Source organism: Gopherus flavomarginatus, chromosome 5 (genome assembly GCF_025201925.1).
Source record: "Gopherus flavomarginatus isolate rGopFla2 chromosome 5, rGopFla2.mat.asm, whole genome shotgun sequence".
Lineage (NCBI taxonomy): Eukaryota > Metazoa > Chordata > Testudines > Testudinidae > Gopherus > Gopherus flavomarginatus.
In genome coordinates this window covers 62,462,279-62,477,188 of record NC_066621.1, presented here as the reverse complement: position 1 = coordinate 62,477,188, position 14,910 = coordinate 62,462,279, and the positions used below count along the sequence as shown (strand labels likewise).

General features: G+C 42.6%; 1 protein-coding gene across 1 annotated transcript in view; it reads left to right on the top strand.

The window, feature by feature from the left end:
• Positions 1-12,113, top strand: part of DKK3 (dickkopf WNT signaling pathway inhibitor 3) — a 67,117-nt gene extending 55,004 nt beyond the window's left edge. Inside the window, exons 5-8 of the mRNA XM_050955151.1 lie at positions 700-792; positions 2,872-3,016; positions 8,270-8,426; positions 11,358-12,113. Of these exons, the coding sequence (XP_050811108.1) occupies positions 700-792; positions 2,872-3,016; positions 8,270-8,426; positions 11,358-11,610 (648 nt within the window). The 3' untranslated portion in view covers positions 11,611-12,113. The remainder of the gene's footprint in view (positions 1-699; positions 793-2,871; positions 3,017-8,269; positions 8,427-11,357) is intronic.
• The last annotated feature ends 2,797 nt before the right edge of the window (positions 12,114-14,910 follow it).

Here is a 14,910-nt window from a genome sequence, read left to right as displayed (position 1 = left end):
GCAAGCAGGTGCTTGAGGTGGCCAATGGAAAGGGGTGGCACGTCCAGGTCTTCAGCGGCAATTTGGCGGCAGGTCCATCAGTCCCTTTCGGAGGGAAGGACCTGCCACTGAATTGCCACTGAAGGGGTGCGGTGGAGCTGCTGCCGATCATGATCATGGCTCCCCCCTCCCCACCGCTTAGGGTGGCAAAAAGCCTGGAGCTGGCCCTGGCTGCTGTGATGTGGTCTATTTCCATCTCTCTCCACCTCCATTCACAGTTGGGCCCTGAGTCTGTTCCCTCGCATTGAGGAAAATGCCTTCAGTTTTCTTTACCTGGAATGCCCAGAAGAGCAGAACAAGAAATGAATGAATGTTACTAGTTTCAGTGATATTAATTCTCTTACAAGGAGCTAAGGGTCCCCCACAGCATATTTTGAGCGAGAAGAACTAGTTGAGCCTGTCTGAAAGCTTCTCTTTTGAATAGCTTTCAACAATGTATAACTATGTCGGGGTAACAGAGTGTTCTCCTGTTACAGCATGCTAACCATCTGGAGTGGGGGATGGTTTCCAGTTAGCCACTGCAAATTTGTAAGAGAGAGAGAGAAGCATTTCTAGGTTTTCTAAAACCTTCTAGTATTTTACAAAAAAGTGGTGATGTCTGTTAAACAGCAGTAGCAAGTCCAATTATTTAATGAAGCTGTTTCCAATTCCTTTCTCTAGGAGTGCATAATTGATGAGGATTGTGAGATAGGGAGATATTGCCAGTTCTCCAGTTTCGAATACCTATGTCAGCTCTGTAAAACCCAACATTCAGTAAGTACCGAATTCTTGTATTGTCTTAAACTGTCTCACCACATAAAGGGCCATCGTTAATGGCTGTAGACCAAAAGTGATATATCTCTGTTGGTTAAGTTCTGTTGGGGGGTGGGGAGGTGTCATAGCAGCAAACCCTGACTATGCATATACAGAATGCTTTTTCTTGCTCTGCATATTCTTGTGTGTGTTATAAGAATTCTATTCACGGGTGCTTTAGTACTCAATCCAACTCCTGTTGACTTCAGCTAGAGTTCAGTCAGGCACTTTCAGAAAAGAATTAGTGACTTTGCTGCCTAACATGATAAAAATGACAAATTGCACATTGTGTCCATAAACCTACATGAACATGCTCCATTTGTGTTTGGGTAACTCCCTCCCGCATGGGTCATTAAGTGTTTGAATCTGGGAACTTAAGAGCAAACCTCTGCCATTTCAGCTAAAGGATTAACTCCCTCAGCTGGTGGCAACAGTAGGTTATCTTCTCGCAGGGCTGGCAATGCTAGAAGGTAGTGCTCCTTGTGCTTAGAGTCCTGCTAGGAGTCAAACGGAGTCTTTTCATTAATGTTTTTATCTCCATATCCAGATGTATTTTTCATTCATAGTCCTTTGCTAACCTGGAGCGAAACTAAATATTTGTTCAAAACTATATAGTCCATAGAGCCTAAAAGGAACAAATAAGCAAGTCCTGCTGCAAGTTCTTGTTACCCACAGGATATTATATTCTAAAAACTGTTGTGTGAGGCAATTATTCTGCAAAAATATATGCAAACATTTAGCTTGAAAGACATGAATAATCCTATTGACTTCAGTGGGACTCCTGGTGAACCTTCATTTTAGAAAACCAATCTTACGAACAACCATTTTTTCCAATTAGGAAGGAATAGCATAATGAAAGTGATGTCAAAGAACAAGTCGACATTCATTTCATGTGCTGATGCCTCAACACATGGGAAATTGCTTTACAGTGGTTTAAAGGACAAGAAGAAAGCCATGCAGTTCACTGTACTGTAATTTACACACATTACCTAGTTTTGAGATGTTCAATTTATGAAATTCTCAATCCCTAGTTAGTTCATAAAATAGGAGTTCTAGTATACTCACATACTTAACGTTAAGCATGTGTGTAAGTCTTTGCAGGCTTAGAGCCCAAGTGCCAGTGAAAAGACCTGCTTGACAGTATTTTAGTGGGCTTTTATTGTTCTTGTTTCATCATTGTACTACTAGGATTTAGATAAACCCAAAACAAGAACTGAGTGTTCAGGAGATTTTACATAAATATGAAATGTCCACGTTATGCATAGTGTTCAGTAGAAAATTTGTAGCCTATTATATATTAAAAATGGGCCCTAGACACACCCCAGCTCTAAATAGCCTCACACTGCAAGGTGGCTTAAGATCCAGTCCTGGATTCCTATCCAAATTTTGCAAACAAACCTTGCTTAATGAGGTGCAGGCGTACAGGCCCTGAGTGTAGTCCCCCATAAGTCTCACTCCCAGGAGGGGAGAGCCCTTTGTTTTTGGGAGGCATGCAGTATGCATGCATATTGGGGTGGGCTGTACACAGAGAAGGAACCCTGTTGTCACAATTCTGAACCCTGAGGTTACCAGGAATCTGCAAAGAGCTAATCAAATTATATAAAAATGATACACAGTGAATATAGGGTTGTCTTCCCAGTTATGTACCACTGGTACATTTGGAAAGCTGTTGTCCTAGGAACTATCTTTCTCCAGGGACTTTGCTTCCCTCTTCCTTCCTTCAAGGAGGAGTTGGCCCTTTCTTTTAAGCCTCTTGATTATCAGCTAGAAGTGCAGCACTGCTTTAAAGTGATTCAGATCTCTCCGGGAGCTAGTTTCCCCTTTGCAGTTAAGGTTAAGCACATGAATAGTCCATTTTTTTAACCAGTGGGATTAGTCACATGCTTAAAGTTGAAAACACACGGAGAGCTGCTTACAGGATCTGGGCCCTAAGTCTGTGCTTATCCTTACCAGCGGTTGCTGTGCTTTAGAGCTGAGTTCAATGCTGGTGCTAAAAAGAGAATTTTGTTGCAGTGATTTTTTTCTCCCTCTTCTTCTAAGCCTTGCTCCCGAGATGTTGAATGCTGTGGAGACCAGCTTTGCGTCTGGGGTGAATGTGTGGAAGCTGCTTCAAAAGGCGAGAATGGCACAATTTGTGAAAATCAACATGACTGTAATCCTGGGACCTGCTGTGCTTTTCAGAAAGGTATACTGGTTTTGTTTTTTTTATTCTATTCATTTTATAGTGCAAGAGGATCTTGTGTAAATTAATGGGTAATTTTCTCCTTTGCTCTGTGTTACTGTGGAGTGTGTTGTGATAAAGCCTTTAGAATGCAGTTAGAGTTGGGAGGGGGAAGGCACTTTCCACAGGACTACATTACCGTGAAAGTGACATTCTTCAAACATTTGAAGTCGGAATGGTGTGAGCAAATAGGAGAGTGCAGGTTATAGTGTGTTTGTAATGGGTAGCTACAGTCATTTGAAGACAAGCCTTGCCCCATTTTCATAGCAAAGGAGAAACCGAGTGTGTTTTACTTTTTGCCTTGTGGGGGGGGAAATATTTGAAATTCTCAGTTTGATCTGTCAAAAACCACTTTTGCTTCCCCTGAACGGCCCTTCCCACATTAGAGAGAGGGAGACCATCAGTACTGGCGATCGCATAAATGTGAGGTTCTAGCGTGAAAGGCTGTTGGGTATTATGATGCAGTCTAGTACACAAGTGTCCTGGACAGGACATGAACTAGAAGGGCACTGCAGAACCCCCATTAGCCCACAAGATTGTCTGAGGCTTACAGAAGTGAAGCTTGACATAGTGAAAGGCAAATAAGAAATTTGTTTCTTCAGGCCTAGGCCTCGCTCTTGCTACCCAGTCAATCCCAAGCCTTTGTCTGTTTATCCACTACAGTCTCGTGTGTCGCCCTCATGCCCCTCCTCCCTTCTGCAGTATTAGTGCCCAACCTCAACATTTCCTCTAGTCCCAGGAGACCTTTTTCTATGTTGCCATTGTATCAGTGCTAGGGAACGTCATGTGGAATGGGAAAGCAGCCTATTTCAGGCACCATCCAAATTGAGTCAGTTGGGCATGTGCATTTTTTCCTTGTTAACACCTAAATACAGAGCACTGTAAAGGAGACTTTGCTTTGCAGAGAAGAAGGTTTGGATTATTTCATTGTTCATCAGTTTTCTTTATTTTAAAATATCTACAGACTTTGGGGAGCTTCAACGGAGACTCTTCTGTAAACCCCTCCCCTAAAAAGAAACAGGAAAGAAGGAGCAACTTTAGCAAGTCTTCTGAGTGCTAATATCACTTCTCCAAGTTGGACTCATATCCTACTCGTGATCCCATAGAAGCCAATTGCAAAACATCAACTGTCTTCACAAGCGTAGGGCTGGATATATAGTGAGGGGAACACACTGTTCCCTGAACCCGTTTCCTCTGTGATATGAGCCAGCAATAATTGCATTTGAAGCAGTACAATTCCCGTATCCTGCTGAAGATGATTTTAGCAATACAAATCCTTCACAGCAAATTTGACTCAAGGCAAAGTTAGCTCCTGACTTGATAAAAGATGCTTAGAACAAAGCCTGTAGCTAAGTGGTTCTCAAACTTTTGTACTGGTGACCCCTTTCATATAGCAAGCCTCTGAGTGTGACCCCCCTAATAAATTAAAAATATTTTTATGTATTTAATACCATTATAAATGCTGGAGGCAAAGCAGGGTTTGGGGTGGAGGCTGACAGCTCGCAACCCCCCTTTGTAATAACCTCATGACCCCCTGAGGGGTCCTGACCCCCAGTTTGAGAACCCCTGCTGTAGCTGTAAGGGGAAAATCTAAAGTTAATGAAAACAGTGATTATTTTCCTGCCCAGAACAATGGTACTAACGCTTTAAAGGAGGTACTGTTTAAATACTACCACTACCTAATACTTACATAGCGCTCTTTATCACTAGATCTCAAAGTGCTTTACAAAAGGTGGTCAGTATCATTATCCCTATTTTACAGATGAGGAAACTGAGGGAATGTGATTTGCCCAAGCTCACCTAGCAGGCCAGGAATAGAGCTTAGGTCTCCTGAGTCCTAGTCAAGTGCCCTCTCCATTAAGCCCCACAGCCAGAACAGTGCAAAGGACACTAGTGTAGATGAGAATCAGGCCTAATATATTATAAATTCAGCTTTATACCCCAGTCTCGGGCCTAGAGTAATTGCAGAAGATTTGTTGAAGGTTTCATTCTTTTAATCATTTTGGTTAATTGTGATCTTAATGGTAAGTCTGTTGTATAATCTTAGGAAAAACAACCTGCTCAAAGCTCTTTCATGAAGATTGCTGTTGTCTTTTTACATCACTTGCTATTGTGAGAATGACAGTTCAATAATTCAGTTTTCCCAAATACTGCTAAGATAAGCACAGCAGCTGTAGGAAGTTAACTTTCTTCTTTGAGTAGCAACCCTATGGGTGATCCATATCTGCCTCAACATGGAAAAAAAATCTATCCTCATACCCACTCAATGCAGAGACTTCATTAGGGCTACTCTAGACTCCTTCATAGCCAAGCAAACTTGCGCAAGGACTGATTTACACAGTGTCCAGTCTTGTTTCCGAGATACAACAAAGCCTGCAAACCACAGCATGGGCTTGTCTGTGACTTCCGGGCTATGTGATACAATTAATAAAGCTACACTCTTGTCTTCAACCTGCCTGATATCGTCCATACGCCAAGCAAGCACACTCTATGTGAATGGGTGTCAGTACCTTGGAGGGGTCTCTACTCTCTCTCTGTTGGTGGAAAGATCTATGAAAGGTGTGCAAGGACCGTCACTACAGACTACTCCCTAATGGACACGCACTGCCAGAATCTCAGCTTCACACTCAAGGAAGATGGACTCCTCAGGAGGCTATTCTCCATATCAACACATTGGAGTGCCGAGAAGCTTGTTATGGAGGCAAGCACTTCCTATCCCCCATCAGGGGCTATCCAATCAGCATAATGCTGGACAACAGAGTAGCAGTGTATTATATCACTCATCAAGGAAGTGCAAGATCCCAGGCCTTGTGCACTGAATCTATAAAACTATGGATCTATCACACTGCATGCAGATCTCGGTGCTTTATGCACCAGGACTACAGAACACAATGGCTGATTCCCTCAGGGGAGCTGAACAATGCGGTATTCTGAGAGAGATGCCTTACTTGGGGCCATCCACAGATAGATTAGTCTGCAACTCCATTCCTTGGCTCTGCATACTGCTTGACACTGGTCATCTGGCTCCATTATTACTGAAAGTACTGAACAAATTAAAACAAAAAAAATCAGTTGACATCCTCAGAGCACCATCTGCGCCAAGGCAGGCGGGGTTCCCGGAATTGATCCACTTGTTTTTGTGACTGAACCACCTCACCCAGGAATCAGGATCAAACACTCATCTGAATCTGTCAAGAACTTCATTTCAAGGCTACTAGATGGCTCTCAGGTATTGAGCAAGATTGCTCCCCTGCTGTACAAATCCACCACGAGACCTCAGTGTAGTCCTCAAGGTGCTGATGAAAACTCCCATTTGAACCTATGGCTAACTGTTCCCTGCTTCATCAGTCCCTTAAGACCATGTTCCTCGTAGCCATCTCCTCAGCCAAGAGGATTGGGGAGCTTGGAGCCTTGATGGTGGACTCTCTATACAGGGTTCTGTCATGACAAGGTGACACCATGTTCACACCCTCCCTTCCTTGCCAAGGTTTCCTCAGAATTTCACATCAACCTGGAGATTCACCTCCTGGTGTTTTATCCCAAGCCTCGCTCTTCAGGAGACGAGTCGAGCCTTCAACACATTGGATGTAAGAGCCCTTGCCTTCTGCCTAGGGAATACTAGGAGCTGTTAGGGCTTCACCCAGGTTTTATATCTCAGTTACTATTCTGATAGGTGGCAGGATGCTCCTTAACCTGTTATGAAGACTCAGAGGTTCAGCCCCCTCTGGGAGTCATTACTCATTCCACCAGAGCTCAATCTACCTCAGTAGCCCTGTTGAAAAAACACCTATTTCACACATCCGCATTGCAGCCAACAGGTCTTTGGTACACACATCTTTCTGAGTGTTACACTCTTGTAATGACTTCCAGAGCTGACGTGACTTTTGGCGAGACTGTTCCATGATCTGTACTGAATCTGCCTCCTCAGCAGCCCCCTCCCCCCATGATCGGGATACTGCTCTGGAGTCTTCTGAAATGGTACACCCATAGGGACACTACTCAAAGGAGGAGGCAAGGAAACATTGTACAGTAACTGGAGTTCTTCAAGATATGTCCCCCTGTGGGTGGGTCCACTACCCGCCCTTCTTCCCCTCTGGAGTCTCTCGTCAAACTTCCACGCTTAAGAAAACTGGAGTGGTGGTGAGTCCACGTCTCTCAATATAACCTTGTATCAGGGCATGAGGGTGTCCAGGGCACCACCCATCCATAATTGACAAAAATCTTTGCTCAAGAGTGCACAGGCATGCACATCCTGATGTGGAGCACCTGTAGGAACACACATCTCGAAGACCACCACTTACTGTACAAGCTAAGTGACTTCTTATCTTTGCAGTTTGCCTCTAATTTTTTTTTAATTGCAGTGCAAGGTCTTTTGTTAATTAAAAGTCACCATCAGGGAGCGGAGTGTGTGTGTGTTTGTCAGCACCTGCATTTGGATATTCCTGAAACTCGGGTACTTCCAGAATAGTGATGTATATTGGAGTGCTTTCCTTGTTTGGTCATCTTTGCTTTCTATAGCAAGAGTCCAAACTACACAGCATTCTGGTAAACAACTCCTCTCTCCACAAGGTGAATTTTACCTGGGTGCAGAGGTCAGCATAAGTCCCACTTGAGTCCATTTTGCTTTTTTGATCTGTCACTGTAGTTTGTTTTTGGTGTAGGCTTTTTTCTTATACTGGGAGGTTTCCTAGGTTGATTGATACATTTGTTTGTGGGGACTTCTTGTAATCTTTACTGTGTTTTGAATAACTGCAGTGCACATTTAATCCTTCCAAAGAAATCATCAAATAATAAATAAGTGGAGAACAAGATGCAAACTCTTGCATCCAGATCTAAAACCAAAATATTCTGGTAGGTTTCAGTTACTGCTCACTGCTGCCTCCTTTGTAGAATGGTACGTTCACCCATTTTTATAAAATACCTCACTCTTCAGAGGAAGGGCATTACAGAAATGCAGTTATCAATTTATTGCCAAATTGTTGCTGGTCTTTTGCTGAAGAGGGTGGGGATTGTCTTAGCCTGAAAATGAGGCAAAGCCAAAATATAAATGGTTTGAAATCTTACTCCATCTTGTGGAAAGGCAGGTGAGAGATACACCTCTGCAATAGGTGAGGGATTGAAAAGAGCTCCTGGCTCACTGTGAATCTTCCCTATGCAGAACTAACTAGTTACCCTGTGGATCAAAACTCCTCATGGATGTATCGTTTTTGCATGCAGATCTTCTGTTTCCTGTGTGTACTCCACTACCTGCAGCAGGAGAACCTTGCCATGATCTTTCAAACAAACTCCTGAACCTAATCACATGGGAACTGGAACCAGATGGAGTGCTTGAGCGCTGCCCATGTGCAAATGGCTTGATATGCCAGACTCACAGGTAAGGCATGGGAAGGATCAAAAGCTTTTTTCACCAGAGACTCTTTGAACCCTTGTTTGTGTGAAACACCCGCACTCTGCACTGAGTAGTTCCTTGTTGCAAGCTGCTCAGTGTTGTGAGATCTGACAATCTTGACTGCCTTTTCCACCACTAACTCTGGAAGAATAATCCTCATTGGTATAAAAATGTCTACAGTCTTTTACACTGTCCTAACAGACAGTGCAACAGTCTTTTCTCTGACTCAAGTGAGGCCACCAACAGCCTCAGAGGCTCCCTGATCGATCAAAGCCCCAGCAGGCTTGCAGCAGTAGCTTCTGGCTTCCCTGCAGCAGTCTCACTCTTTTTCCCAAAACGGAGTCCACTGCCTACTCTCCCTGCAAGAGTAAGTCTCTCCCCCCTTTCCCCAAGGCATCATGGGAGTTATAGTCTCTAAGGCTAGATTGCAGCACACAGGCTTTTCCCCTGGAATGCTCCCAATAAAATTCAGAGGCCCCTCAAGTAAAGGGTGCCCACAAGGCTATGCGGCATCTGAGAAATACTGAAGGGGAGAGGAATCAATCTAATCTGTCAATTGTGGCTGCTGCTGCTTTAGCTGGAAATACTAAATACTTAAAATGTTTGAGGTATGTGAGATAGACACACATGCATATATTTCCCTAACATCAGACATCTTTCATTATATTTCCCCATTTCCTGAGGAGCCCTACTAGGCTGTCTCATCAGCTGAGATTCAGTCAGGGCTGGTGCTTCCATTTAGGTGACCTAGGCGGTTGCCTAGGGCGCCAGGATTTAGGAGGGCGGCAGACTGCTCCAGTGGGCCTCCCACAGGCGTGCCTGCGGACAGTCCGCTAGTCCCGCAGCTCCGGTGGACCTCCTGCAGGCGTTCCTGGGGAAGGTCTACTGGAGCCGCGGGACCAGCGGACCGTCTGCAGGATGGTCCACCAGAGCCATGGGACCGGCAAGCCAGCCCTGCGCCTAGGGCGCCAAAAACCCTGGCGCCGCTCCTGGATGCAGTGCCTTGTCCTGAAGACCAACATGCAGAATATTGTGCAGACTTCTCTAGGAATATTTCGAGTCTGTCTCATCCTTAATGGAAAAGGAGGAATATGAGCCTATAATTTTTGCTGTGAACTAAGGCTTTCCTTAGCAATTCGCAGAGCACCTTTCAACTCCCTGCTTTTTTTTTCAAAATTATAAAAATTTGACTTAGCACTTTAAGTAAAAGCAGGTCAGGTGGCAGGAGGGAGTAGGGTGAGTGTGTGTCAGCTTTAGGTTTCCTAAAGCATTCAGAGAAAACCACAGGTAAATGAAATTATTTCACTCTCTGGTTGAGATAACATTTTTGTCAGTATTTTCCCATTACACTATTTGCTTAGCATTTAACAAAATAACACAATTTCCACATGTGCCATGAGACATAAGATATGAATGAATGTTTTCTCTAGCACATCAACATGCAATTCATTACTGGGATTTTGTTTGAAGGAATAGTTCATGTAATATTTGGTACCGCACATAGTTCATCACAATCCATTTCAACACTGAAATTTGAATTAGTTTGCAGTTCGCAGCAAGGATATATCAAACACATAACACCTGCCATCTCTTTTATCACTATGAAATAAAAGGATAACACTGCAGGTGGGGATAAGCCAAAGCTGAACAAAATAGGACTTGGATATAGTGAACAACCCAGCTATGGCCACTACAATTATTAGCAGAAATGACTGGGACTTCTGGCAGTCACACATTTTGCCACAATTGCCTGATTTCTTTCAGATAATGGTTACATAGTATGGTAGGTGCGTCTTCCACAAGACTGATATGGACTAAGTTCAGCCTCCTTCATGAATTTACATCAGATTTCATCTACTGGATATTAAGAACAGTCTGGCATAGGGCAAACATTTGCATATTTAAAGGAAACAGAAGTGGCCAATTTACATTAGTAGTCATTTTTCAAAATAGTTGCCCTTATAAAGTTGAAGTGAGACATAGCTCTGTATTAATACACCTGCTAATTAAACTGGCTGAAGTACTAAGCCCTACTATGGCATGTGATCCATGAGCACCTCCAAAATTAGAGCTGGGGTAGGCAACCTATGGCATGTGTGCCAAAGGCAGCACACAAGCTGATTTTCAGTGGCACTCACACTGCCTGGTCCTGGCCACCAGTCTGGGGGGGCGGGCTCTACATTTTAATTTAATTTTAATTGATGCTGCTTAAACATTTAAAAAACCTTATTTACTTTACATACAATAGTTTAGTTATATATTATAGATTTATAGAAAGAAGCCTTCTAAAAACATAAAATGTATTACTGGCACACAAAACCTTAAAGTGAATAAATGAAGACTCAGCACACCACTTCTGAAAGGTTGCCAACCGCTGTTAGAGAGCACAGATGGAGAAAGATCGAATTCCCAGTAAGCATGAACACATGCAAAGTCCCCAGATCCATCACAAGGGGGCGGGGGGGGGGGAGTTCCCTCTGCTTGCAGCTCATTGGACCTACTGGTCAGAGCAACAATAAAAATGTTTAACCTAGTGGACTGCCCTGTTTTGAAACCAATAAAGCTGATCAAAATTTCCCAAATGTCAGTTTTGGCAAATTTCTTCTTCTCAAAGGATTACCCCCTTCCAATTTTTTTGTCCTAATATTTTAGGGCAAGAGACTTATAGCTCCTCCTCATGCATTATAATGGATTTCTTTAAAAATTCAGTCTTCAGCTTTCTTGAGCTGTGAATAACTTGCTATAATTAGCTGTCTTACCTATTCAAGTGAATGGATCTGGAATTTGTGTTTGTTCCCTTTCACCTGGGAGGGAGGGAGGGAGGGAGGGGTGTGTGTGATTTTCCACTTTAATGAAGAACTGGAATGACAACAGCTCTGAACACTAACAGGCAGGATGTGTTTGCTTTCTCAACAGCCACAGCACCGTGTCTGTATGTGAAGTGTCTTTTAATGAAACCAGAAGTAACGAAAAGGAAGAGCCTTTGCTCATGGATGAAATACCGTTTCTTGGTTTGATACCCAGAGACGTGCTTGACGATTATGAAGACAGCCGTATCATTCAGGCAGTGCAGAAGGAATTAGAAAGCCTGGAAGGAAATATTTCTGAACAGACAGATTTAAAGGAGCCAGACTTAGCTCATGATCTGCTCTTTGGAGATGAGATTTAAATTAAACACAGGGTAGATTGGTCACTGACAAATTAAATTTCTAGAAGTATTTAGTATTTTGCTTGTATAAATTCTGAAAACACACAGTGCTGGATAGAAGTGCAATAAATATTTTAAAGGGATTTCTTCCTATTCTCTTCCCCAAAACCTGCACAGACTTTTTTTTTTAATCCAAGCGGAAGGTTGGTCAAGTGTGGGCCAACGGTCACAGGTTTTTTTTGGACTAGTTACTCTGTCCTTACTAGTTTGGTATTAAGGGAAATGAGCATAATGTGTCAAAGTGTTAATGTTTCATACATAATCATTTAAATTATTGGTGACCCTCAAGTGAAAGTTTTGAGCATTGCATTTTCTGTACATATGTTTGGAATAGTTGTTATTGTTCTGGGGTGAGGAAGAACCCACTTCTTTGTTTAGGTTGATTATTTTCGGGCATTGGTCTTCAGCCATGTATGTGTTTCTTTTAAAAATATATAATCACAGTGAAGTTGCAATAAATATAGCTTCTGCTCAGTTATTTGAAGCCTGGGGGAGGCTGGGAAGGAGGAGAGCTTTATCCTTAGTTTCAGAGAAAGCACGTAGTACCAAACTTCACTTTCAACTGTTTACAGAGGCGGCAGCAAAGGATCTCAAACTCAAGTTGCACCACTAGCTGAACAGGTTTTGGGGGACTGGGCTGATAGCTTAAACCAGCATCCCTACTACACCACATTTGCCAGTGTCAACTCCATGACAGTTAATACTACTCCTTGCAGCAGTAACTCTGTCACAGTTGTTACCTTCAGGAAAGCACATGGATTCCTCCCACCCGCCCCCCACCTCTTACATAGGTTTAGAATTTTGAACAAAGTCCAGTGAAGAAAACATCCCCTTTAACAACTTCTGTAAAACAAACAAAATTGGATTGGGACACATGCACATTCATTAGGGTGATATGTACTCTACAGATGAAGCTTGCCCCTGTTCCTGGTGAAACAAACTCCACCCTTCTTTGTAATCAGAATGTCAAATATCAAGCTACTGCCAAGTATGTTTCAGACTTACTATACCAGAGAATTGTCCCTGCATACAAGAATAGGCTGCTTCCCCTTACCTTCCCCAACAGGCCAGCCCTATTGTTATAAGCTGCCCTGCTTTGAAGTGATTGCCTATTATAAAAAGCCCAGTATTTGACCTCTCTCTCAAAGTATCACCCTTACTGTCACAGTAATACTGCTGCAATATTCTGTCCTCATGCATAATACACCTCTACCTTGATATAACGCTGTCCTCAGGAGCCAAAAAATCTTACCGTGTCATAGCTGAAACTGCCTTATGTCAAACTTGCTTTGATCCACACCCCCCAGAGCACTGCTTTACCACGTTATTATCGAGGTAGAGGTGTACTTCCTGGCATAAGGCTATTTAATAAGGCACTGGGGCCCTAGTTGTAAGTAGGTCATATACACCAATAAAAAGCATGCATAGGTTTTTACATTACACGGAGGTGGGGGGGGTGGTGGAACCACAGTTCGTATGGAACATTACAGAAGGATCAGATTCTACAACCCTTTTAAAGAACCATCTTTGGCCCATATAAATCGTGCTAGACCAGTAGGAGAGGTTTTTTTTTTTTCAGAAACATGGTTGAGATTATTGTGAGGAGCAGGAGTTGGACCTTAGATCCAGCTATGAAAAGGATGAAAAAAATTTGGACTTTGTGTTACGTCAAAGCTAGGACAACTTGCCATGTTCTTTAAGAGAAGAAAAGGCCATGAAACTGTCTAGGGAGTCTCAAAGCAAAGGATTCCCTTCATACTCTTCAAGTCTGAGGCTAGAACATGAAGAACAGTCATTCCTGTAGAAGAAACCTCTTTTGTAAGGACTCCCAACAGAAGAGAAGCTACTGTTGTTAGCATCTTGCCGCAGTTTTGACAACCACACTTCGCCAGAGCCATGTCATGCAATAACCTGAAAAGCCTCAATCCTCAGAAGCACAATGAGTTTAAGCCACAGCTGAAACACCTGTTGCTTGCTATAGTAATCAGTGAATGGCTCCGCAAAGCTGGCATAACCTATTTGCCACACCACTTCCCTTCTTTCATATGGAAGCACCCCAGAGTACATTTTACATATACACAGTGAACATGATCAAGGTCAGAAAAGCTCGAGGGCCTTAGTTACAAAAAATTTCAAGACTGGCTATTCAAGACTCTCAGTATCACCTGATGAAAATATTACCTGGTTCATTCAGAGAACAGCTGTGGAATAAACTGACAAGTGGCAGTCAAAATTCACATCTACAAGCCGAAGTAATATAGGTTCTTCTGGCAGATGGGCCACTCAGCCTACATGAGGGTGATCCAAATAATTCTGAGCACAAAAGGACTGGCACAGCAAACAACTCTGAATAGTGCTTTACAAAAGAGGGCAAGTGTTGGCCTTTCCCTTTCAGAGATAGCTAGAGTCCTTCGTTTTCAGTTATTTTATTTCATTTTCCCTGGGATTTTCAGTGTTTATTACCTCAAAAACAGGTGAAAATCAGTGCAAAAAAACCTCATGTTTTCTGGGTAAATATTGAGGTTTATAAAGTATGCAACAGATTAATGCTTTGAAGTCCATTCATCAACGTGGTTTGCTGCAGAACTAAAAAAGAACTCAAAACAATGCCACCTCTGAGTTTAAGAAAACAATACCTCTGAACCCCAAATAAAATTTTTCATTTGAACAAACAGCTTACTGTTGTAGACTTAGACCTATTAGCCTATACATATTTACATTTAATAATTGGGTCACACCATTTGCAGCGCACACACTCAACTTCATCCTTTTCTCCTGTTTTTGTATTTTATAAACTTCTGAATGCTTCGTGTTCTGAAATGTATTGATAGATTTTTGTTTTCTTCCCATTGTAGTGTCTCAAATCTTTAAACCATTATCAGCGAACAGCTTGAAAGATGTAGGTGGTGGGCATGAGATTCATCAGTACATTCAGATGCATATGCACTTCAGAGCCTGCATGCAGGCCAGTTTGCTTACTGTGTGCGTCTTCAAGACTGTTACATAGCCTTATTTCAAGGGGCAGCTTTGCATATACAGACTAATGTATTATCGTAATACATGTATCTCATGCAATGTATTGTATTTTCCTAACAAGCTGTTTTTTATCTATTTGAATGATACAAAAGTAGGGTGGAAAATCAGAAAAAAAAATGAATAGTTTTTGTAAAACCCAGAAATTTTTCAGTAAAAATTGGTTTAAACTGAAAACGAAGGGCCTTAGAGATGGAAACTCGGCCACTGTAAGATTATGCGACTTGC